This window comes from Pantherophis guttatus, chromosome 4 (assembly GCF_059756535.1).
Source record: "Pantherophis guttatus breed Tessera chromosome 4, ASM5975653v1, whole genome shotgun sequence".
Lineage (NCBI taxonomy): Eukaryota > Metazoa > Chordata > Lepidosauria > Squamata > Colubridae > Pantherophis > Pantherophis guttatus.
Window position 1 is genome coordinate 45,342,457 of NC_142066.1, and position 23,448 is coordinate 45,365,904.

Here is a 23,448-nt window from a genome sequence, read left to right on the forward strand (position 1 = left end):
AGCTTCAGCAATCCTCTGGTCCAGAATTCTTATGCTGTTATGCCCTAGGAACTGGAATCCACTTACTTCTGTCTTCCAATTTGAATGGAAAATAAGAACAAGATTCAAGTCAGTTAACTCTAATCTGCATTTTGTAGTAGGCTTATTATTTATAAAGTGCTTTGGACTAACTTAAAAAATCTTCATGGATCTTATATTTTTCTCATTAAATGTGTTGTTTAAAATTATATTTTGCTAATTTACTCCTATATGTTTCGCACAGTCTAAATAATTGATAATGTTCTGGTTTCTTGGCACAGAATTTAAATTTGGGGACAGAGAGAGCATTACTTTCTTGTATAACTGGTCTGCTAGGGTTATGGTAAGATATATTAATGACTAGCACTGAATAATGATACAAATTACATATATTTTTATTTTGCTTTGCTTTACTATCTTATTTTACACGATAACAATTAATTAAAAAATATCCTTTCCAATTAAAATCAGTCGTTAATACAAAATCATGTTACTTTGTTTAAATATGATCTGTCATGATTTTGGCTAGAGGGGAATGTATTATTTCATTCTCTCTCAAGAAAAATAATTGTTTCATTTTGAGTAATTTATTGTAATCCCGCAATTCACAGCAATATATTTCCCAGATTATGCTTAAATACAAATGAGCTATTTTTGATATCAAACATCATTTTCAAGCTGCCAGGCTAGCTCACTGAATTTAGACAATATTCTTCTTCCACATCTCTGCTCATTCCATCAATGTATTTTGTGTCTGTGTGAAGAGCTGGTAGAAGCCTGGATGTTGCTGCTGATCTGCTCTTGAGGAAGCAGCAGGTGGCGATGTAAGCACATTAATACAGTACTCACTTAAACCTTGTTATCTGGTTTCAGTGACAGAATGAACTGAGTGGCATTTTAATACTTGTCACAGTGTACGTACATTTGCAACCTTTTCCTTGTGTATGTTCATTTCATTTGGTTACAGCTTCCTGATACCATCTGAAGTGAACTTTGTTTAAATTATTCTTCTTTGTCCTGTCCACCCATTCAGTGTGTTTCCTGTAATAAGTCATTCAAGAAGCTTTGGTCCCTCCATGAGCATATCAAGATTGTCCATGGATATGCAGAGAAAAAATTCTCCTGTGAAATATGTGAAAAGAAGTTCTACACCATGGCTCACGTGCGAAAGCACATGGTTGGTGAGTTTTTGCTGTCTGTTTTTGCATAGCATAGTGCTTCTTTCAGATTTATGATTCTGATGTTCAGTCAACTGTCCATGTAGCATTTAGATAGCTCCTTGTTTACAAATAAATTAGTTGTTTTTAAAAACACCTCTCTGTAACTATGCCCTTATTCATCTCCATTAGTCATTACTGGAAAGGGTAGAGAAAGCCATAGAAAGCCTTTCAAGTAAAAGAGGAGAAGCCCAGTCTTTGGCATCTCAGTCTGCCCAATGTAAGACTATCTGGGGCTATAATGTGGGGAATCTGTTTTAGATGCAATTGGAGAGAGAAATGGCACTTTAGTTTATTTGCAATACAGAGATTTGGTGTTTTAGTTAATCCACATTTATTACTAGTAACTTCTGTACTTTGATGTGAATCTTCCAGAATACAAGCACTGAAGTTAGGGAATTTATATGTTTCCTCTTGCCTTTGAAACTAAAACCTATATTTGGAAGAATTGAAGCATATAACATTGGTAAAATGTGGGATACCTTCACTGTAAAATACTTATCCATAGATTTAAATGATACAGGAAGAACATTTCTATAACAAGTTGAACTTCTAAGGGTGAACTGAACTGTTAAGAAATTATTCTTACTTGGCTGAAATAATTTTGACTTGGTAAAATAGCTAAGAACTTACCTTTGAACTTCGGTGGGATGTTGGGAAAGAGAGTTAATGAAATAGGGCACTTTAGTCTTGTGATTACACAAAGTCTAATTATGTAGTTCTCTGTGTATATGCCTACCATAATTTATAGTCAAATTAGCATGCTTTGTTTTTACTCTGTACTAAGCTGATTTCTATATTATAAGGCACAGTAAATAGCATTTTTATTTCCTGAGTGTTAATTGCTACTTGAAGTTCTTTTGTTTATATTATAATTTAACTACAGATCACAAGAACCATTCTAATTGAATGACACTCTCATAAATATTTTAAATAAAATAAAAACTCAAATGGATCCAATCTTATTTATGCTTAGAATATACCTCTTGAAACCACTAAGACTTAAGCTAGTTATAACTGACTTACTTAATTGACTGGTGTTTCAGCACATACTAAGGACATGCCATTTACATGTGAAACCTGTGGAAAATCTTTCAAACGCAGTATGTCGTTAAAGGTTCATTCACTACAGCATTCAGGAGAGAAGCCTTTCCGATGTGAGGTATGAATTCTGCTCAATTGTAAATTGTCTAATTGTAAAAAAACAAGCATATAATTATAAAGTAATGTTAAAATTGAATAGACATGAACAATAAAACCTGTGCTACAGATCAAAGTTATCTCTTATCTAACATTTTATTTCTACAGTAACCAGCATACGAATAAGGATAGTGACATGCTCACACGCCCCTGCCATTGGGGGGGGGGGTATCTCATGGTGCCTTCTTAACTCTATGCCAGAAATGGATTATATCTCAATGGTGATCAAAATTATATTTATCAATGCTTGATAAGAAACCAAGGATATTGTTGTGCTGATTGCAGCCAAATGAAGATATATTGGGAAGATTGGCAGAAATATATTGGCAGAAAACAGTTTAGATCACTGTCAGATATAGTAAACCAGGTTAGGAAACTGACTCCACTGAAAAACTAGAACTATATTTATTGAGATAGGTTATAATAACAGAATCTTACAAGTTTGGACCTTAGTACTCTCTGAACTTGCTTGTTCTCTTGCAGACATTTCATTACCCAAACTAGGTAACAACATCAGTGCTAGTAAGAAGTGCAATTTTCTGTCAGTTTATATTCTAGTGGCTTGCCCTGTCAATATTGGTGTGGGTGATCTTACAGATTCTTTGGTTTGGCTCAACCAAAGAATTTCTAAGGTCACCCCCACTAACACTGACAGGGCAAGCCACTAGAATATAAACAACAAGCAAGCTTAGAGACCACCAAGGACTCCTCATTTTAACCCTGAGCTACCAATATTCTCCTTTATTCGTCTTACAAGTCTACCTGTATTTTTACTTCCCTCCATCTTATCCTCTGCGAATCAGGAGAGCCATATTAATCTCTAATATTCCTAGTGTCACTGTTCTGATTCTCCAAAACCAAGAAACAGAAATAAAAGGTTCGATTAATTGCTTTTAATTCTGACAGACCTGGAAAAATCAGCACATAGCAACCAAAACAAAGGCAGCAATAACAGTTGCTGCTTTCCCGCCTATTTAATCACGCCCCCTGCACACATCTGCCCCACCTACATAGCTGTTGTACTTCTCGAGAGGCCTGAAAGGCCTGGAATCTTTCTGTTGGGCCTAGTTCTTTCTTCTGCTGCTGGCCTGCTCTCCAGCTGATTGTCGGCCAGCTGCTTCTTCGTTGTCAGCCTCCTACATTGTGAGTCTACTGTTTTTCATTATCCCTGTAAGCCTTTTCCCCCCCTCCCCCCTCCCCCCTCCCCCAAATGGCAATCCCAGGGCAGTCCACTGGAGGCTCGCCATTTCAAGGGTTGACACCTAGGCTTTCTGGGTTCATCATTTACTTCTGCATGTACTGTCTTTTTAATGGCTTCTGGATGATTTCTCCAACATCATCTCCATTCTCCTTATAGCCCTTCCAGGGACGAGAGTCTTGGTATTTGGTACCACTTGATAGATTCTTGTGCTATACCGCAAGATCTGGTAATAAAGGCTCAAATGCCCTGGTTTCTAACTGTTGCTACTTAATGGGTAACACTAGTTTATAATAATTTTTTTATTAATTACCAAAACCTAGATGGCTACCAAGGGTAGCCCAGGGTTAAGGTGGTGGTGTTAGCGATTGTCATCTGAAAAGTCTGATGGCTTTCAGGTGCGCTGTTCTGCAGTATCCAGTTGCGAATTCCTTCTTGTGAAGTTGGGCAGTAGGGATCAGAGGGAATTGTGCTTGTGTTCCTGTTGGAATTCATAGCTGGTTTGGCAATAGAGTACCATGGGTTTATCATATGGCAGACTTCAATCTGCTGATTTCAGCTGCAGGCTTGGAGGCTACTCATGTGGCTACCAAAAACACGGACCAAAAAGTATCACATATTGAACCTTGTCTTTTTCTTGGGACAGTTGCAATATAAACTAGACTTATAGAGTACTACCATGAATCCCTTGCCATGGACAGATTACTCTCACTTGGTCTTTGATTTTTCTGGGGCTGTATCCCACCACAGAGAGGTAGGAATAATTTGATCAATCTTCCTAGGCTGACTAGGTTTCAGAAGGGGCTTAGGGTCATTCATAGAACACTTTTTTTTTTTAAAAGAATTTTTTATTTTAAAACAAAAACAAAACATAAAACCATTATCATTCCAAACAATTACAGACAATGTGTCAATCGGTTAGCATTCTTTTGAGCTTAATCCCATCTTCAGAGTACCAATTTGTAACAAAAGCTTATTTCTCATAAAAAAGAACTTCACATATTTTATCTTTACATCAACCTCATATTTCATATTTCATCTCCATGTTTTATTATCTATCCATTGATAAAACAAATCCCATATCAAATAATATTGTTTGTCTTCCTGTTCTCTAATTTCAAATGTCAATTTACTCATTTCAGCACATTCCATAATTTTCTTGATAACCTCATCATCAGTAGGTAACTTCTCTCCATTCCAATTTTTAGCAAATACAATTCTAGCCACTGTTAAAACATTCACAATTAAATATTGCAATTCTCTATTGTATGTTTCTGGCAAAATCCCCAATAAAAATATCTCTGGTTTAAAGTCAGTGTGTTTCTTTATCATTTTTTCCAACCACGTGTGAATCTTAGTCCAATATCTCTTAGCTTCTACACATGTCCATCACATATGGTAGTATAATCCTGGAGTCTGATGACACTTCCAACATTTCTCCAATTTATTCTTGAACATTCTATCCTCATTGGGGGTAGGTGCCACCTGTAAAACATCTTACACAAATTCTCCTTATATGCTGTAGACATTGTCATTTTATAATTTTGCAACCACAATTTTTGCCATTTCTCTAAATCAATACCATGACCAAAATTTTTCCCCATGCTATCATTGATTCTTTAACTTGTTCTTCTTCCAATTTTACCTCTAGCAAATATCCGTATAATTTTTTAATTACATAGTCATCAGAACCCATTAAAATCTTATCTAGGTTAGTCAAAACATTGTATAAACCTTCTTGTTTAAGATCTTCTTCATATCTAGAACGTATTTGCAAATATGAAAACCAATCCATCATAAAGCCCTGTTCTTCTTGCTTCAATTTAAGTTCACCCTTTTCATCCGTTAATTTGCTATATCTAATAATTTGTTCCCTTTTGAATACTATTGAATATGAAAATGCTGCATTTTCAATGAAAATGCTTCAATTTGTAGACTGGAATCTTCAAATAATGATGTTTTTTAATCTTCTCCCAATTCAATAATAAAGCTTCCTGTAGCTGATGCCTTCTAAAATACCCCTATACTTTTGTTCCTTTATACCATAAGAAAGCATGCCACCCCATCAACAGATCATGTCCTTCTAAATTCAATAATCTAATATTTCTCAAAGTTATCCATTCTTTAATATCAGACTTATTGCTTGATAGTAAAGTTCCCAATTAGGTAAACCAAAACCTCCCCTCATTCTAGCATCTTGTAACAACTTTAATTTTATCCTTGTCTTCTTTCCCTGCCAAATATATTTCAACACCATTTTATTCAAATCTTCAAAAAATTATTTCCCCAATCTAATTGGAATTATCTGGAATAAATACAGAATTTTAGGCATAATATTCATCTTAATAGTTGATATCCTACCAATCAGAGAAAGCTGCAAATTTCCCCATTTTGCCAAGTCTGTCCCTATCTGTTGCTTAAGCTTATTGTAATTATTTTCTTTTAAGTGTACTACATCGTGCTGTCAAATATATTCCCAGATATTTTACCTTATTTGTGATCTGCATCTTTGATATCTCCATCAGTTCTTTTTGCTTTATCAACATATTTTTAGTCAAAATCTTCGTTTTATCTTTATTAATTTTGAAACCAGCTACGTTCCCAAACTCTCCAATTTTCTCTATCAGTTTTTTTATTGATGTTAGTGGTTCTTCAATAATAAAAACCAGGTCATCATCAAATGCTTGCATTTTGTATTCTTCTTTTCGAACTTACATATCTTTTATGTCTTTTTCTTCTCTAATATTTCTATTTAAAACTTCTAATGTCAATATAAACAACAGTGGGGACAGTGAACATCCTTGTTTAGTACTTTTTCTATCTCAACAGAATCAGTCAATTCTCCATTTATCATTAGTTTTGCCATTTGCTTGGGATATATAGTTTCTATTGCCTGAATAAATTTTCTTCCAAAGCCCATCTATTCCATTTGAAGCGTCATAAATCGCCAATTTACATTATCAAAGGCTTTTTGTGCGTCTAAAAATATCAAAGCCATCTGCTTTTCAGGATGAGCTTCATAGTATTCTAAAGTATCCAGAATTATTCTAATATTGTCTCTAATCTGTCTTTTTGGAATAAATCCATTTTGATCTGTGTGTATGAAGTTATTTAAATATCTCTTAAGTCTTTCTGCCAATATTGAAGCAAAAATTTTATAGTCTAAATTTAGCAGGGACATAGGCCTATAGTTTTTGATTTGTTGTGGGTCTGTATCTTCTTTATGAATCAATGTGATGTATGTCTCAGACCATGATTGGGTACTTTCTTCTTCGTCATCACTTCATTCATGACTTCCAGTAATGAGAGACTTAAGGATTCTTGTAATATCCTATAGTATTCTGCAGATAAGCCATCTGGCCTTGGTGCCTTTCCATTCTTTTGTTTCTTAATTGCTTTTGTTAACTCCATCATCATTATATTTCCCTCTAACATTTCCTCAATATCTTTGGGAATCCAAGGTAAGTTTGCTTTTTGTAAGTATCTTGCCACATTTTCCTCCTCTATCTTCTCTCTCTTATAAAGTTGTCTATAATATTCCTGTATTATTTTTCCCATCTCTTTATTTCCAAATTTGCTTTGCCCTTGGTCATCAATTAATTGTGTTATTTTTCTTGATTCTCTTTCTTTTTTCAATTTATATGCTAACCATCTTCCTGGTTTATTCACATTTTCAAAATAGTTCTGTTTACTGCTTCTAATTTCTGGGGCTAATTCTTCTTTCTCCAGTAAGTCCATTTTATGCTTTATTGTATCCATTTTCACTTTTACATCTTTTTTATGTGGGCATTTCTGGAGTTCCTTTTCAAATCTCTTATAGTCATCTGCCAATATTTTATGTGTTTGTCTTTTCTTCAAATTTCTCTTCCTTGTATAGTCCATTATTAAGCCTCTAGCATAGGCCTTCATCTTGTCCCAAAGATTTTGTGCCGATATGTCTTCTTTCTTATTCTCCTTGGGAAAAAAAAGTCAGCTCTCTCAATTTTCTGTACAAAGTCTTTCTCTTTTAATATTGTATTATTTAGAGTCCATCTAGATTTTCTTTTTCGTCCTTTCCAAGTGACTATCACAGGATTGTGGTCTGCCCATATATTTGTTTCTATTTCTATTTGTTCTATATTCAATTTCATTGTTGTCCATATCATGTCTAACCTAGACCAAGATGAATGTCTGTCAGAATAGAAAGTATATTGTCTATTTCTCCCATTTCTATCTCCCCATGCATCTTTTAAATTTATTTCCTCTGTCATCTTGAAGAAAGATTTCGGGAGTATCTTTCTACTATGTCTTAATATTTTGTGTGTTTTATAGTCCAAGTTTTCATCCACTATACCAATAAAATCACCCATCATACATATATTGTCATATTCCAGTTCAAATATTTTCATATGCAGTTTTCTATAAAAGTCACTTGGATTGTTATTTGAAGCATATATTGTTACTAAAAGAATTTTCATATTATTGTCTGTTATCTCCACCATCAGAATTCTACCTTCTGTGTCTGCATATATTTGCTAAGATGGTATTGTATTTCTAATATATAAAACCACTCCTCTCTTTTTACATTGTGGCAATGATAAGAAGGTTTTCCCAAGTTTTGGTTGTATCAATAATTGTTCATATTGCTTTTTAATATGTACTTCTTGTAAACAGGTTATATCAAATTTTAGTTTCTCTAATTTGTGAAAAACCTTCCTTCTTTTGACAACTGAGTTAAGTCCATTTATATTTATTGAAATTAATTTTCTATCTTCCATATTCACACTTTATATGTGGGGTTTGTTGCTATAGTTGATCTTACTTCAAATTGTTCCTTATATTCCACAATCCCTCATACTGAACCTTCTGCTGTTTCAATCATTGCCAGCTCCTCTTCTCAAAATTCTACTGGCACTACTGTTGTTTGAGTTTCCATTTCCATTTCCTTCTCTTTAAGAAATTCTTCATAGAGTGCTTTTGCTTTATCAATTGTATCCAGTCTATATCTTTGAAGTTGCCACATTAAAACTAACCCTTCTGGTACCAACCATCTGTAATTTACACCTTTTTGAAGTAATATTTTTGTCAGAAATTGATATTCTCTTCTCATCTCTCTCACTTTTCTTGGTACTTGTTTCAAAACCACAACTTCTTTCTTCTTATATTTCCAGGTTTTTTCTCTGACAATCTGAAGTATTTGCTTTAATCGATTTCTTAGTAAATCTTATATGTACTTCTCGTGGCAACTTATTGCGGATTGCTTATCTAGTATACACTCGATATATCTCATCCACACCATCCATCATCTTCTCCTTAGTGATTTCTAACGCTTCAGCCAGTATTTCTGTCATAATTTCTGCCAGGTTTTCTCCCTTTTCTTCTTCCACATTTTGAAATCCAAGATAAAATTCTGATCTATCCATCTCCCATCCAATTAATCCACTCCTATCTCGTTCAACTTCTCCCAATCTATTATCTATATCTTTGATTTTTTCCTCCTTTTGCTCGTCCTTTTTCTCAAGCTTTAGCAGTCTCTCTTCATATTTCAGCATCACTTCCTGAATGTTTACCGCTTTTTCATCTGTCTTAAGTAGTTGTTCCATCCTTTGGACTGTTTGGAGAGTCAACTGTATCGACATATCTCTTTCTCCTGTTGAAGCATCGTCTGGATTGATCGCTGTCCTCCAGATGGTGACGAGGAGGGCATGGTAGAAGATGATCCCACTGTCACTACTTTTCTACTCATTCTGCCTAGTAGTCAACAAAGACCAAAGCCAAGCCAAAAAAGTAACAAAACAAAACAAAAATTAAAAAGAAGAAAAAGGAAAAAAAAATGAAACAATTCTTCAGGTTCTTCAAAACCCTAATCCTTTAACGAGCAAAAATTTTAAAAAAGGCTGAGAGAAAAAACATAAAAAAGAAAAGCCAACCAAAGCTAAAAAGAGAAAAGTAAAAATCAAAATCAAAAATCAATCTTCAGGCTCTTGAACACCTTAATCCAACTCAGTTATGTAGAAATAACGAAAAAACACATTAAACACATTTATGCAAGGAAAGCATGCAGAGAGTTATCACTTAACCAAGCCAAGAAAAGATTAAGCAAAAAGAAGCTCCAATTTCTTCTGCAATGTTTCTGGACTCCTACTTCTAGTAAGTCTACAAGGAACACCTGGGTAAACAATACAGATAGTTCCAACTTCCTCAGATGTTCTCACAACAGTCTTATCAACCAAGAGGTTCAGAGTCCTTGAGTTATAGTAACAATATAATTCTTAGCTTGCTACTTGTATAAAGACAAATAACAAAGTTTCTTTTCCAGAAGATGGCAGTATTGCGCACACTCCTGTCTTTCCTGCAATTTATAATCCAAAGCTTCTTTGTCAGTAAAATAGTAAAATATAAAGTTTAAACAATCTTCAAGAAAGAAAAAAAAAGAGGTAAAACTTCAATCTCAAAAAAAAAATTATTTTAAAAAGAAAAGGCACAAAGGATTCAATCTCTTTCAGTTCAGTCCCGGTCAATAATAGAACAAAACTTTAAAGTCCGCCAAATTAAATGGTTTGGGTAGAAAAAAAACCCAACTCCCAGTTAGATTTGCCGCTTAATTTCTTTTAATCTCCAATTCTCTTGTCATTTCACATCAGGGTGTTCTTTATATTAATTTAAATTAAAGCGCTCTCACCGCATCGGCTCACTGTCCTTCTATTTCTCTTCCGGAGCTGTCCCAACTTCAGCAGCCACGATGGCTGCCACCCTACTGCGAGAAAAAGGGCTTCTCCTGGATCAACCAGGGACTTTGCGGTGTCCCTGGGATCGTCAGGATATGCCCTCCGCTATCACAGTCAGAACAAGACTGTGAGGTCCAAAAAGGACCGTCAAGCAGAGGGGCTTTCGGTGGCGATCCTGGAGCCCCAGAATCTTCCGACTGTTCCATCGCAACCCAAGTTCCTCCCTCATGGAAGTCTTGTACCTGGTTTGATTGAAGCCTTAGTCACCATTTGCAATATGAGAGCAATTGTGTCCTTAAATCAGGTCACACCTGTGCAGGCTCTCTATACCATAGAGTTTGAAAGCCTTATCTTTGGGAAAAGATAGGCTTCCCTTTCAGGAATCCACCAAGAGAGCCTTTTAGCTATTCAGAAGAGCTCAGGCAGAAGAGCTCAAGCAGAAAAACTTACTTTTCTATGTCAGAGAAGAAAAAATTCTTGAGGGATGTTCATTGTTATAGATTCCATGTGTCCAAAACCTCCTCAGTGTGACCATTAGTGGTCCCTACCCACTACCTCTTATTTCAGACTTACTATACAGCCCTCAAAAGACACATTTTCACAAAATTGGATTTGAGAGATGCATAAAATTTAATCAGAATAAAAGATGGACATGAAAATTTGCTGATATACCAGGTATGGCAAATCTGAATAGATAGGAATGTTGTTTAGACTAGTTAATTGCAGTGTGACCATCTCTGCAATTTATGAGTGAAATATTGTCTAATGTCTTGGATAAGTATGCATTAGTATATTTGGTGACATACTATTTTCAGAAAATCCATCTTTGCATGAGAGCAACATTTAAAAGATTTAAGAATGAGTTTGCAAATGCAGCTCTTTTTAATCAAAATGTGTGCTTGATTTTCCCCAGCTGGATTACTTGAGTTGCCAGTTCTCTACAGAACAAATATAAAGAGATCCAGTACAGTTCATATTCTCATGGCAGGCACCTAGAAATATGAAAGATGTTCCAAATGTTTTCTGAACTTTGAATTTTTTTGTAGAAAATTCATCCTTAACTTTGTAGAATGTAAAAGACCTTTGCCACAATTCCTAAAGAAAGGGCCCAAATTAAATTGGTCTACCTTAGAGCAAGCAGCAGTTTAGTGTTTGAATGTTTTTCTTTTATTAGCCACTGCTTATCCAGATCTCTCTTTTGAAGTTTAAGCAGTACATTCATATGGCATTACGCACTTTTCTCCTTCAAGCAGTGAGGAGGGGGGAATTTCCTGCCATGTCCACTCTGTTCCATACTGCTTCTCACAGGTGAGAAGAACTAACATTTCAGTAAAATATTGTTTGCAATAAAATAGTTTTCTGTTGGAGCACCTTCAAAAGATCGAATTTCTTATTTCATTGGATCAGGTGGTTACAATTTTTTCCTATTTCAGTTTTTATATCATCTTTATTCCCTGTTTATAAAACAACATAGCACGTGTGTTATCACACAAATTTGATTTTCTAGGCTCAGCCCTGCCTTCTGCAGTCCTGAGATGAAGCAACTTTAACTCTCCTTAAAGAATAGACTATCCTGGAAGATTGGAGGCAGAGAGGCAGGCTACGGATTGAATGGATTAGAGTTCAACAGCAATAGGATGCATGTGTTGTGGTCAGGTGGCTGGCCTCCAGAGAGACTTATACATGGATTCTTTATATTATATATAAAGAAATATATTATAGATAGTTGTTTCTCAATAGTGAAGCAGATCATTCTCTTTAGGAAAAGTTATTATAAGTCTACCATAAGAATAGAACTGTTGGACATGGAGGGAATATTTAAACTTTGCCTTGGCTACTCTGATCTTTAATATCAAAGCTAAGAGCAAAAGGAAAGGACTATGTGTTTATCTATCTGTATTTGTCACTGGGCCAAGATTGCTTCTGAAAAAATCAGCCATTTACTTCAGAAACAAATAGCAGCCCCACCCCCACCCACCCCCAATTTTTGGGAATCATGAGGTTTTGTTTCAGTGGGTTTTACTGCATATTTTAAAGCTGTTTTTTATTGTGTGCTGACAAACGGAAAATGAGTGCTAAATAAAATGTATTCTGAATTCTGGATGCAGAAGGATACATTTGAAATATTTGATTTACTGGAAGGGCTACCAGGAATCTGAAAGTTTATGGAAAAGAATAGCAGGTATCCATGCCCTGTAACTCGTATACCATTTTATCTGAGATCCCTGTACAGACCCGATCCTGTGATCTCTTATCAGAATCAATGGACAGTGAATTTAAGAATGAGAACTCTATACTTACCACTACGATAGACTCCGTCCAGTACAGGCCACCGTGCAACAAGAATGGTGGGAGGAGTCTTCAGTACCTTATAACTTGTCTAGTGACCTTGAGGGCCTGCTGAGCACGGTGTGTGTGTGTAAATCTGTACTTGGTTTTTATAGCAGTTTGCCCATATTTTCTTTGCGCTTAGAGGGAAGATTAGGTTGGACAGGGGAATTCGTGTAGAGCAGGAGTGTCAAACTTGCGGCAACATGTGACGTATCGCTCCTTTTCCCCCTTTGCTAAAACACATGGGCATGGCCAAGTGTGAGACCCATCTGGGCTGCGGGCCGCAAATTTGACACCCTTGGTGTAGAGGAATGTAAAGATGGCCTTAATACTCAACAATTGTAAGCTTAGCTTCAAAACAGAAGAGGCAGTAAGTAAATTCAGGATTGCCCTCCCTGGATTTTCTTGGTGTAAAAGAAAGAAACACTACTTTTCAAGGTCCTTTTATTAGACAGTAAAATAGAGCTAAAATGCCCTTGTAGAGTCTGTTTCTTGAGGTGATCTATCTTCAAAGGCTCAAAATATTTAACCAGAACCAGTAAGGCTCTGACTTTTTATTAGGAAATATTATCTTCTCTTTTGCCACACCTTGCCCATGGAGCACCTTTCCCACAAGATCCAGAAATCTTCAACTCAATTGGCCTTTCATAAGGCATTAAAGATCTAGATGTTCCCTCTGGCATTTGGGGCAGCAGGTTAAACCTGCCCTGTTGATGGATTTGTCTGGTTTGATTTATGCTGATTGAAAATAGTATCATGTGTAGACCCCTGGTATATGTTATATGATTATTTTGGATTAGTACTTGGAAAGTTTATTTTGTATATTGCATTGCTAGTTTGCGTTTAATCTTCTGTGTGCTTCTTAGAATCATTGCTGTATGATGGGCAGCTATATAAATTGTTTAAATAAATAAGACATTATAGTTGATTGACTATATTTGTCATTGCTGTTATATTTGTGAATCCACGAGAATCTGTTGTACAATAAATTTTAACTATCAACATTGCACAGGGAGCAGTAGACAGGCTGAATATACAGTTTCAGATATAAAGGCTTAAGTGTAGATTTAGAGAATGGAATGGTCAATACTGCATGCATAATTTTTTAAAAAATGTTTCAAGCTGTAAATAGAACCATTCAATTCAAAATGTATCCTTGGAATATTCTACGTGTTCTCTGTTCCAATATAAAAAATTATAATGTTTTGACTATACAACATGAAGAAACAATGTGAACTCTTAAATTCAATTATATATTATCCCTATACCTTAATCAGTGCTATTTCAACTTTCAGAAAAGTAACCCAATGGGAAGATTATAAGTAATGATAAATACATTTTTGAAAAGTTTTAGAAGCAATATAGAATACAGTACATATTCAGAGTATGTATCTATGATTGGCAGTCTGGAGGGGAAAATATCAGCCAAAAACAAAGGAAAAAGAATGAAACATTACTGTGTAACTATTGACCTTCTTGAAGTGGAACACCTGATCCCATAGGGCAAAAAGCTCTTCACTCCCAGAAATCCTTTGTGTCTTTGCATCTTGGCTACATCTCTTGTTGTATGATTGCAGTTTAGTAAGTTCTGCTGCTAAGAGCCAGTGATATAATGGTATAGTGGTTAAAATATTAGGGTAAAAATCAGGAGACTGAGTTCGAACCCCAGCTTAGTCACAAAGATAGCTGGGTGACAAAGCCAGTCACTCTCTTTCAACCCTAGGAAGAAGGAAATGGCAAATACTTCCAGAATCTTGCAAAGAACCCTATAGGGCCTAGTAAAAAAACTGACTCGAGACATTAAAAAAAAATCAACTGCTACAACTTGTCTTCCAGGAGATGCCACAATTCACAGCTTTTCCTTAATAACTGTGTGAGTGAGAAAGAAAACTCTCACAACTTTTCTTTCCTTTTTTGACAATTAAAAGAAGCAGTGAATGGGAACAGACCTAGAATAATGTGCATACTACTTACCCATGTCTACAAAGGCACGTGGCCTTTCCTTCCCATTCTTGAGAAAAGCCAATCTCACTAGGGATAAAAAGAAACTTCATCAGACAGGAAGAAATTATAGAAGATCTGAAAAATATAAAAGAAAATGCAGTATGCCAGGCATACTGTGAAATTGTGATGAACTGCCTCAGTGAATGCATTCTTGCTCTTACCTAGAGATGTTGTGATTTATGTTTATAATTTACTAGAAGATTATAAACAAAATTATAGTCCTGCCTAGTGTGAGAGATGGGATGTAAAACTGAGATACGTACTCATTTTTCTCATTTGAATTGCCACTTATAAGGTAGGTAAAGAACTCCCCTTCTGTCTTTTGATTATTTATGTCTAATAAATCCTTTCCATTACTAATAAATTACTATTAAATCCTTCCTTTTCCATTACTTTCACATCCTTCAGACAGATCTGTCTGTCTACCTACCTACTTACTTATCTAATTTGTCATATTTACAACTTTTAAAAGCACAATTTTCATTTGGTCATCTTTTTGAGGAGACTTCATATTAATCAGTCTGCCAAGCAATTTGTTTTTTCCCCAGTTCAACTAAAAAACAAAGTCCTTTCTAGCAGCAATACAGGGTGGGATAATTTGACTTGGTGTGTGATATTTTTCAATGTGGATTGACCATCAGGTTGACTGGCTGCAAATATCAACATTTAGAGCCTGCACAATCACAATGCATTCAAATAATAACAAATATTTAAACTTCAGTAAAAAAGCATGAATAATCTTTTCTAATGTCCAAACTAGTTGATAGTGATTTTTTTAATTGACTACCTACCCTACTCCCTCCTCAACACAACAGCTTTAAAATACTAGATTTATTTCAAACCTTAGAACATTCAAAATGGCTACTATAAGCTTGAGTTAGTTGGAATTTGGATTATTTTGTACTCTTCCACCTTAAGTAAATGTTTTTTCTTCTCCAAATTTGACTTGAAGAAATGAGTAGAAAATAATGACACCTTTAATTCTGCACTTTCAAATTGCACTTGACACCTGCATTGCATACACATTTGTGTTAAAACTTACAAATCAAAATAATTTCTAACATCTTAAATCTTGGTTATTCAGTGAGTCACAGAAGAGAGACAAAATACTCTCTATTCAAGCCAGTTTTTGTTTTGCCTTTTATCTTTTCCTTCCATACATACATATTCACTTGCTTCTAACACAGTAATGTAACAAAATCTATACACTACTAAAGCTCTTGTGTCTGTAACCTTTATTTAACCTGTACATCTCCACCCCAGGCCACCTCAATGATGCCCTTGAAGTGATGTCCCAGTGCCTGGAGGCTGTGCGGATCTGGATGGGGAGGAACAGGCTCAAGCTCAACCCTTCCAAGACTGAGTGGCTGTGGCTCCCGGCATCCCGATATAGTCAGTTGACTCCATCACTGACTATTGGGGGCAAGTCTTTGGCCCCCACAGAAAGGGCTCGCAATCTGGGAGTCCTCCTGGATATGCAGCTGTCCTTGGAGGAACATCTGACAGCTGTAACCAGGGGGACTTTTTGTCAGGTTCGCCTGATCCGCCAGTTGCAGCCCTTTCTTGACCGGGATTCCCTGTGCACAGTCACTCATGCCCTCGTCACCTCTCGCCTTGACTACTGCAACGCTCTCTACATGGGGCTCCCCTTGAAGAGCACCCGGAGGCTCCAACTGGTCCAGAATGCAGCAGCGCGGGTAGTGACGGGAGCAGTATGGCCCTCCCATGTAACACCGCTCCTGCGCGAGCTGCACTGGCTCCCAGTTGTCTTCCGGGTGCGCTTCAAGGTGCTGGTTATCACCTTTAAAGCGCTCCATGGCATCGGGCCTAGCTATCTTCGAGACCGCCTGCTGCTACTGATGACCTCCCATCGTCCCGTGCGCTCCCACAGAGAGGGCCTCCTCAGGGTGCCATCAGCCAATCAATGTAGGTTGGTGACCCCCAGGGGGAGGGCCTTCTCTGTGGGGGCACCTACCCTCTGGAATCAGTTGCCCCCAGAGATAAGGAGAATCCAAGACCTTAGTGCCTTCCGCCGTGCCCTTAAAACCCACTTTTTCCAGCAAGCCGGGCTGGCTTAAGAAGAAATTTTAAATGTTTTAATTGGTTTGTATTTTTAATTTTGGGCCAACTTTATATATATTTTAATTGTTTTTTAATATTTGTATTTTATGTTTTTTAATTCTGGCTGTACACCGCCCTGAGTCCTCAGGGAGAAGGGCGGTATATAAATTTAAAATAATAAATAAATAAATAAATAAATAAATAATAAATAAATAAATAAATAAATAAATAAATAAATAAATAAATAAATAAATAAATAAATAAATTTTAGCAAAACAGTGCATCATAGTGCAAACGTTTTAGACCAGATATCTCAAATGGACTACCTTATAAAATCTGTCCAAAATCCAGGACCCATGTTTCCCTGATTCCCATGGAATTGAATTTTGGCAAATTTTATCAAATCTTCTGACATTAAAATTATGTAGTCAGCTCCTGATGTTTGGCATTCACTACAGTTCATCAAGACACTTTCAAGCACATACATCTCTGAATATCTCCCTAAATGTTTAAGAACTTTTTAAACTATATTGGAAGCTCTGCCATTGTTGAAGGCAACTCATCCTGAATAGGATTCCTATTTTTAAAATTCTAATTGTTAGATGTATTGATACGATGCAATGTTATTGTTGAAATTTTTGATGGTAAAATAAAATGTCAAATACATTTATAAAAACTCAGCTCTGTTCTGTTTGATATACTGCTACTGTATCATAACTTTCTTGCCTGCAAGAAGGAAACTGGTTACACATTATGTGTTGCAGAATTGTGATGAAAGGTTCCAGTACAAATACCAACTTCGTTCCCACATGAGCATCCATATTGGACACAAACAGTTTATGTGCCAGTGGTGTGGTAAAGATTTTAATATGAAACAGTACTTTGATGAGCACATGAAAACGCACACTGGTAAGGCTACATTTTTGGCTATCTTTATACAAGACCTACTGATGTAATAATTTATAGGGCAGTTAACAGATAAAGTTCATCAGCACATAAGCTTTTTCCTTCCATTAAAATCTAAATACAATGCTGTTTTCAGTGTAATTAAACAAGGAGATTCTTGTATCATCTGAATTTCAACAGCAGAAAGCAAAAGAAGGAGAATGAATTTAAGGAAATAAAATTGCACAGTCTTTTTGGAAGTAGAAAGCTCTTGACACAATGCATGAGAAACTCTTAGGCCAGAAGAGTAATATATGTGTATATTAAGACAGAACAGAAAAGAAAATATAAAAGGAATTGTATTATTTATTCCCTGCATATTGTAGATGTAGAAAGCAGTAGAAAGGCATTGGGGAGATTTAAGAAGAGGTGTTGATAGAGACATGTAAGTGTGATGTAAAAGAACCAAATGCAAATGACGTAATAAAGGAATGGGAGATTAAGAAAATGAAACATTGGAGCTAGAAATGACAGAGCATAAAAACATGCAGTGTCAAGTTCCTACAGATCTGGTGAATTCTGCAAGGAAACCTGAATAAACTACAATGAGGCAAGATATCTGATAAATTACATTGAATATAGAAAACAAAAATCTGTGAGCAGAAGAATAATTGTGACTAAAGGGTTATATTATAAGAATTCAAATGATGTAAAAAGATAATGTGGTTGAATAGTTGTATAAATAGTCATAGAATAAATAATAACAGGAGGGTTATTGATGCTGACATTTCAAGTGAGATTGGAAATTGGAAAATGATTTAAAAGTATATAAAAAAGAAGGATGGATTGGAAGAAATTGTATAGATACCTCTATACATGTTAAAGGTGAGGAAGGTGAATGGTATAACCTGTAGGACCAGAAGTTGGGAAGGACTGAGAATTCTTGGGTATAAATCAAGATAATTCGTTGGGAGTTCTAACTTGACAAATCTGAGTTGAATTATGAACCCCAGCCAGAATAACCAACTATGAATGATTTTAGAAATTGTAAAGCAGCAATATAAATGAGTCTTTGATAATTTATTTGATTTAGGATTTGCTTTCAAAATTTTTAATGAAAATTGAATTTGATTAAAGGCTCCATTTTATAACTTTTAACAGGAGAGAAGCCTTTTATTTGTGAAATCTGTGGCAAAAGTTTCACCAGTCGCCCAAACATGAAGAGACATCGCAGAACTCATACAGGGGAGAAGCCATATCCGTGTGATGTGTGTGGCCAGCGATTCCGTTTCTCCAATATGCTTAAGGCACACAAGGAAAAGTGCTTCCGTGTTACCAGTCCTGTTAATGTGCCACCCTCTGCCCAGATCTCACTTGCCACAACGTCATCTGCCACCACTGTACCTTCTGTTGCGAACACACCGAATGCGCTTGCCCCTACTTCAGCAATCAATATGAATCCAGCGAGCACACTTCCTCCTCGCCCAGTTGTCCATCCATATTCTCATCTGCATCTTCATTCACATCATCAACATCATCTTCCAGTCCCCGTCCCTCCAGTCCCTCATTTGCCTCCACCTCCTGCTCTATTTAAGAGTGAGCCTTTAAATCATAGGGGCCAAGGTGAGGACAGTTTTCTGCGACACCTAGCAGAAAAAAACAGTTCAGTGCAGCACCACTAACTGCTTGTCTTCTGCCTGCTATTCTCCTGATTTAAAAAATCTGGAATTGTGCTCTTCCCTAAGAAAAGGTACCATTTTGGCCCCAAGTAAATTTGCATTACTCTTGGTGACATCCAACTTAGGGGAGCCATTAGGACAGATGCCCAATTTGGCTTGCACGTTTTACTGTTGACTTTTATAAATTTCAAAAGGACTGAGAATTGTGGATTTTTTTATAATTTCATATCAGCTAATGAGGTATGCTTGCTTTTGTATTCTGGATTTTCTCCTCAAATTGGGGATGAGTCTGGTTTCCTTTGTACTAATCAGAAAGACTGTGAGACTAAATCCCAGAGCATTAATGATCACTGTGTATTGTTAATTTCTTTTCTGCTCTGTATGTGTGTGTGAGAGAGTTTGTGTGGGTGTGGGTGTGCTGGTTATGGAGTGAACCAGCCACATGATTGCAGAATATGAAGCATAGGAAAAACAACAACAATAGTAAACAGAATTTAATCTCATTTGAATAGTTCTCCTAACACACTCTTTATTTTATTATAAAAATTATTTTAGAGTTTTTGTATAGACCTATTTAGTAGCCTGTTTCTAAAACGAAATGTATTTCAAATAAGCGATGTAATTTTTTTCAGTGTAGCTGGACCTATGTTGTTACAATAGATAATTTTTATAATCATTCAAATGTGATTCTTTTAAGAAAAAAGATGCAAATAGCTTCTATAGTAAAAATTATTCTTACATCTGTACTGCTCTAAAAAGGTGCTTTGAAGTGTAAAGGAAGAAGCCCAAGAAGTCTCTTGTAAAGCTGCCTCAGAAGTGGAGATAATTTCAGAACTTTATATAACTTATTTGTAGGGGGAGGGGAATTTTTACTGTGAGACATATCTTCTTTCCATGTCACTTGAGGGCGATTAGATAAGGACATTGAACTACTGTATGCCCCCAAATTTCACTTCTGTTATACTGAAGCATGAAACATTTCAGAAAGGATTTCTCTTAGATAGAGTGAAAATTGCACATGAGGGACAGTCTCAACCAAATATGGTTTCAAACATAGTATGCTACCTTATCATGGGCATACCTTAGGGCCTAGTTCATTATAGAGACATGTGTATAAGGTATGAGTTAAATTGGGACCGATTTGATGCTGCTTGTTTTTTCTTAAGTTTTTTAGGTGATAAGCAAGGGAACTGCAAACTAGATGCAATTTAGTTGGATCTGTAAAAATTAAACCTGAATTAGGCAAACTGGTGTTAAAGCCATTGTCATGTTGGCTGAAAAAATGAATATCATGGAGTATGTGCATACACTAAAGTTGTGTGAAGGACAGATAGTACTGATTATAGAGGATAATGTCTTTCAGGTTTGACCATATTCCACAGATAAATGGAAAGAAATGTTGAATGTTAAGCAAGTTGGTAATTGTGTTTTTCTCAGTCTCCAATGGCTCTAAGTTGTGACAAATAAAATCATGGTAATTAACTTTGGATAAAGTACAGCACCATTTAAGGATCCACTTAGTACCTTGAGGAGAAGGCATAGAGATTCCTTTATATTTGGAATCTAAATTTTTCTAAGTTTAATTTTCATGCTCCAAGACCATCATGCTGATTCCTAGGATATTGTTCTGCTTTTGAAAATTAGGCTTTAAGTCTAATTTAGAAAGGGATATTATCTTGGATGAAATGGAAAGCCCTTGTTATTGCATTCCCTTAGGCTGCTGATTGTGTTTCCGCCTTTTATTAACTTTGCATTAAAAATAAAATAGCTGACTTTTCGGTATCTATTCATATTTGACTGAAAACTTCTTAACTCCTTTTTCTGGAAAAAAAAAAGTATTTTTAAAATGTTGTGATAACACTTATTTGTTCCTTCTCCTTTTTTAGGCAGTAAAGCTAACTATAAAAATGAATAATATTTAACAGTTCACTATCATCTACTATCTTGATTGGTTTTATACATTCCATGTCATCTTGTAAAATTGCAGTTCTGTATAGAATGCAACCGGCCAACAATGTGGCCTGTAAAATCCACTGTTCCAAATTTAAAGGAAAAAGTCACATCTGATAAATCAATTGTAATCCAATTTGCAAAAGCATTTTTTAAAATAAATTTACAGTATTTGGCTGCTATTTATGAATCCTACTACTTGAGAGGGGTGTATTTCTGTGCTCTTCTGTTCTAAAAGTTAACATTATTTATTTCAGAACTGTGTTCTACATAGAATGAGTAAAAGAAACTAGAAAAATGAGTCATGCACCATTGAAGTTTCTTCATTCTTGTGTGGATGAATTTGCATCTATCCTATTGCAATACTTAAGGCTTCTTTTTAGAATTAATTTGGTTCATTGCAATGTCATCCCTGTAATCCCAATCATTAATGGGTATATGAACTGATAGAGGTCTATACTTCTATCTTTATGCAATGCTGTAGAATACTTTTGGCCCCTTTTCATTTTTATTTCAAAAATATTTTCAAAACACAAATATTATAAATGTATAGCCATTCAGAATCCATTTCAAATGTGTAGGACATGAATGTGTCATTCTCTGTAAGTCTTTAAAATAGCTGCCTATTTTCGTAGGAACACACAGCTTTCAGGAATTAAGTTGAAAACTTTGCGCAGCCCAAGTGCAAAAATGATTCAATCAATATGTAAAGTACCCTTTATTAGATTTTGGATTTTGAAGTAGGATTATAATTCTAGAAGTCTTTTTAAACTGGCACGCTTTTACTCATAAGATGTGAAAGTTTTCATGCTAAATCTTTAAAACAATTTATGTTTCTTCATTTTATTGTATAATACAATAGCAATAACACTTGGACTTCTATACTGCTTCATAGTGCTTTACAGCCCTCTCTAAGCAGTTTACAGAGTCAGCTTATTATCCCCAACAATCTGGGTCCTCATTTTACTGACCTCGGAAGAATGGAAGGCTGAAGCAACCTTGAGCCAATCAGGACTGAACTCTTTGCAGTGGGAATGGAGAGTTAGCCTGCAATAATGCATTCTAACTACTGTACCACCACAGCTCTTTAACTCCATAATATTTTTCCTTCTGCTGCAAATTTTACTATTTCCTGTTAGAGTTGCAAAGTACTACTCTCTGCATTTTAATAATTTGCACAATGATTTGTGTTGCTACTATCATAGTCTTGGAAGCCATAGGATCTGATCATTGGTGTTTTTACCATCAGAAACATCCCATAAATTCACCATTCTCGGAGTATAAACATAATGAATAAAATGGTTTTGAGAAAATGATGTCTCTAATGTTTGCCCCAAAAGGGGTAGTGACAGAACATACAACCAATTTTTGCACCAGGCCTGCTCCAGGACAATTGCATTGCCAGCACTTATTCTCAGCATTAGAGAGTTTTGATTGATCTTGTCAAGCACTTCACAAAATTGCAGTGAGTATTGACGTTAAATATGACATTGTATAGCTCTTCAGACACACATAACAATTTCAACATATTACAGTTATGAATTTCTATTTGTTTGCTGTCAGTGACTGTAATAAAAAGGCCTATTCATTCTATTAGTTTGTTTTTATACTTGCATTTTAGTAATTAATCCCAGAGGAAGATCTAAAGATTAAGCAAGAACTGTGATTTGTTTAAAGGCTAATAAATTGTTTTAAACTGCTTTAAGATTATTGATTTTGATCCTAGAATACAGCATATGTGACTCCCTCCCCAGAAAAATGATACTTACAGTTGCAAGAAAGTTTATGAACCCCTTGGGATTACATGGAGTTTTGCATGAATTGATCATAAAATGTGCTCTGAACTTCATCTAAGTCACAACAATAGAAAAACACAGTCTGCTTGAAATAATACTATACAAACATTAGATGTTGCCATGGTTTAATTGAACATAACATGTCAACATTCACAGTGCAGGGAGGAAAAAGTATGTGAACCTTTGGACTTAATAATTGGTTGACCCTCCTTTGGCAGCAATAACCTCAACCAAACGTTTCCTGTAGTTGCAGATCAGACCTGCACAACAATCTCAAGTAATTTTGGACCACTCCTCTTCACAAAACTGTTTCAGTGTAGCAATATTCTTGGGATGTCTGGTGTGAATCGCTCTCTTAAGGTCATGCCACAGCATCTCAATCCTGAGATCAGGACTCTGACT

At 35.7% G+C, this 23,448-nt stretch overlaps 1 protein-coding gene across 6 annotated transcripts in view; it reads left to right on the top strand.

The window, feature by feature from the left end:
* The window catches only part of ZNF652 (zinc finger protein 652), a 44,373-nt gene extending 24,870 nt beyond the window's left edge, over nt 1-19,503 (top strand). For all 6 annotated transcript variants that reach the window (XM_087892039.1, XM_087892041.1, XM_034415481.3 and 3 more), the window contains 4 exons: nt 1,052-1,199; nt 2,282-2,397; nt 17,501-17,645; nt 18,783-19,503. In XM_087892039.1, coding sequence (XP_087748165.1) covers nt 1,052-1,199; nt 2,282-2,397; nt 17,501-17,645; nt 18,783-19,303 — 930 coding nt within the window. In that variant the 3' untranslated portion in view covers nt 19,304-19,503. The remainder of the gene's footprint in view (nt 1-1,051; nt 1,200-2,281; nt 2,398-17,500; nt 17,646-18,782) is intronic.
* The last annotated feature ends 3,945 nt before the right edge of the window (nt 19,504-23,448 follow it).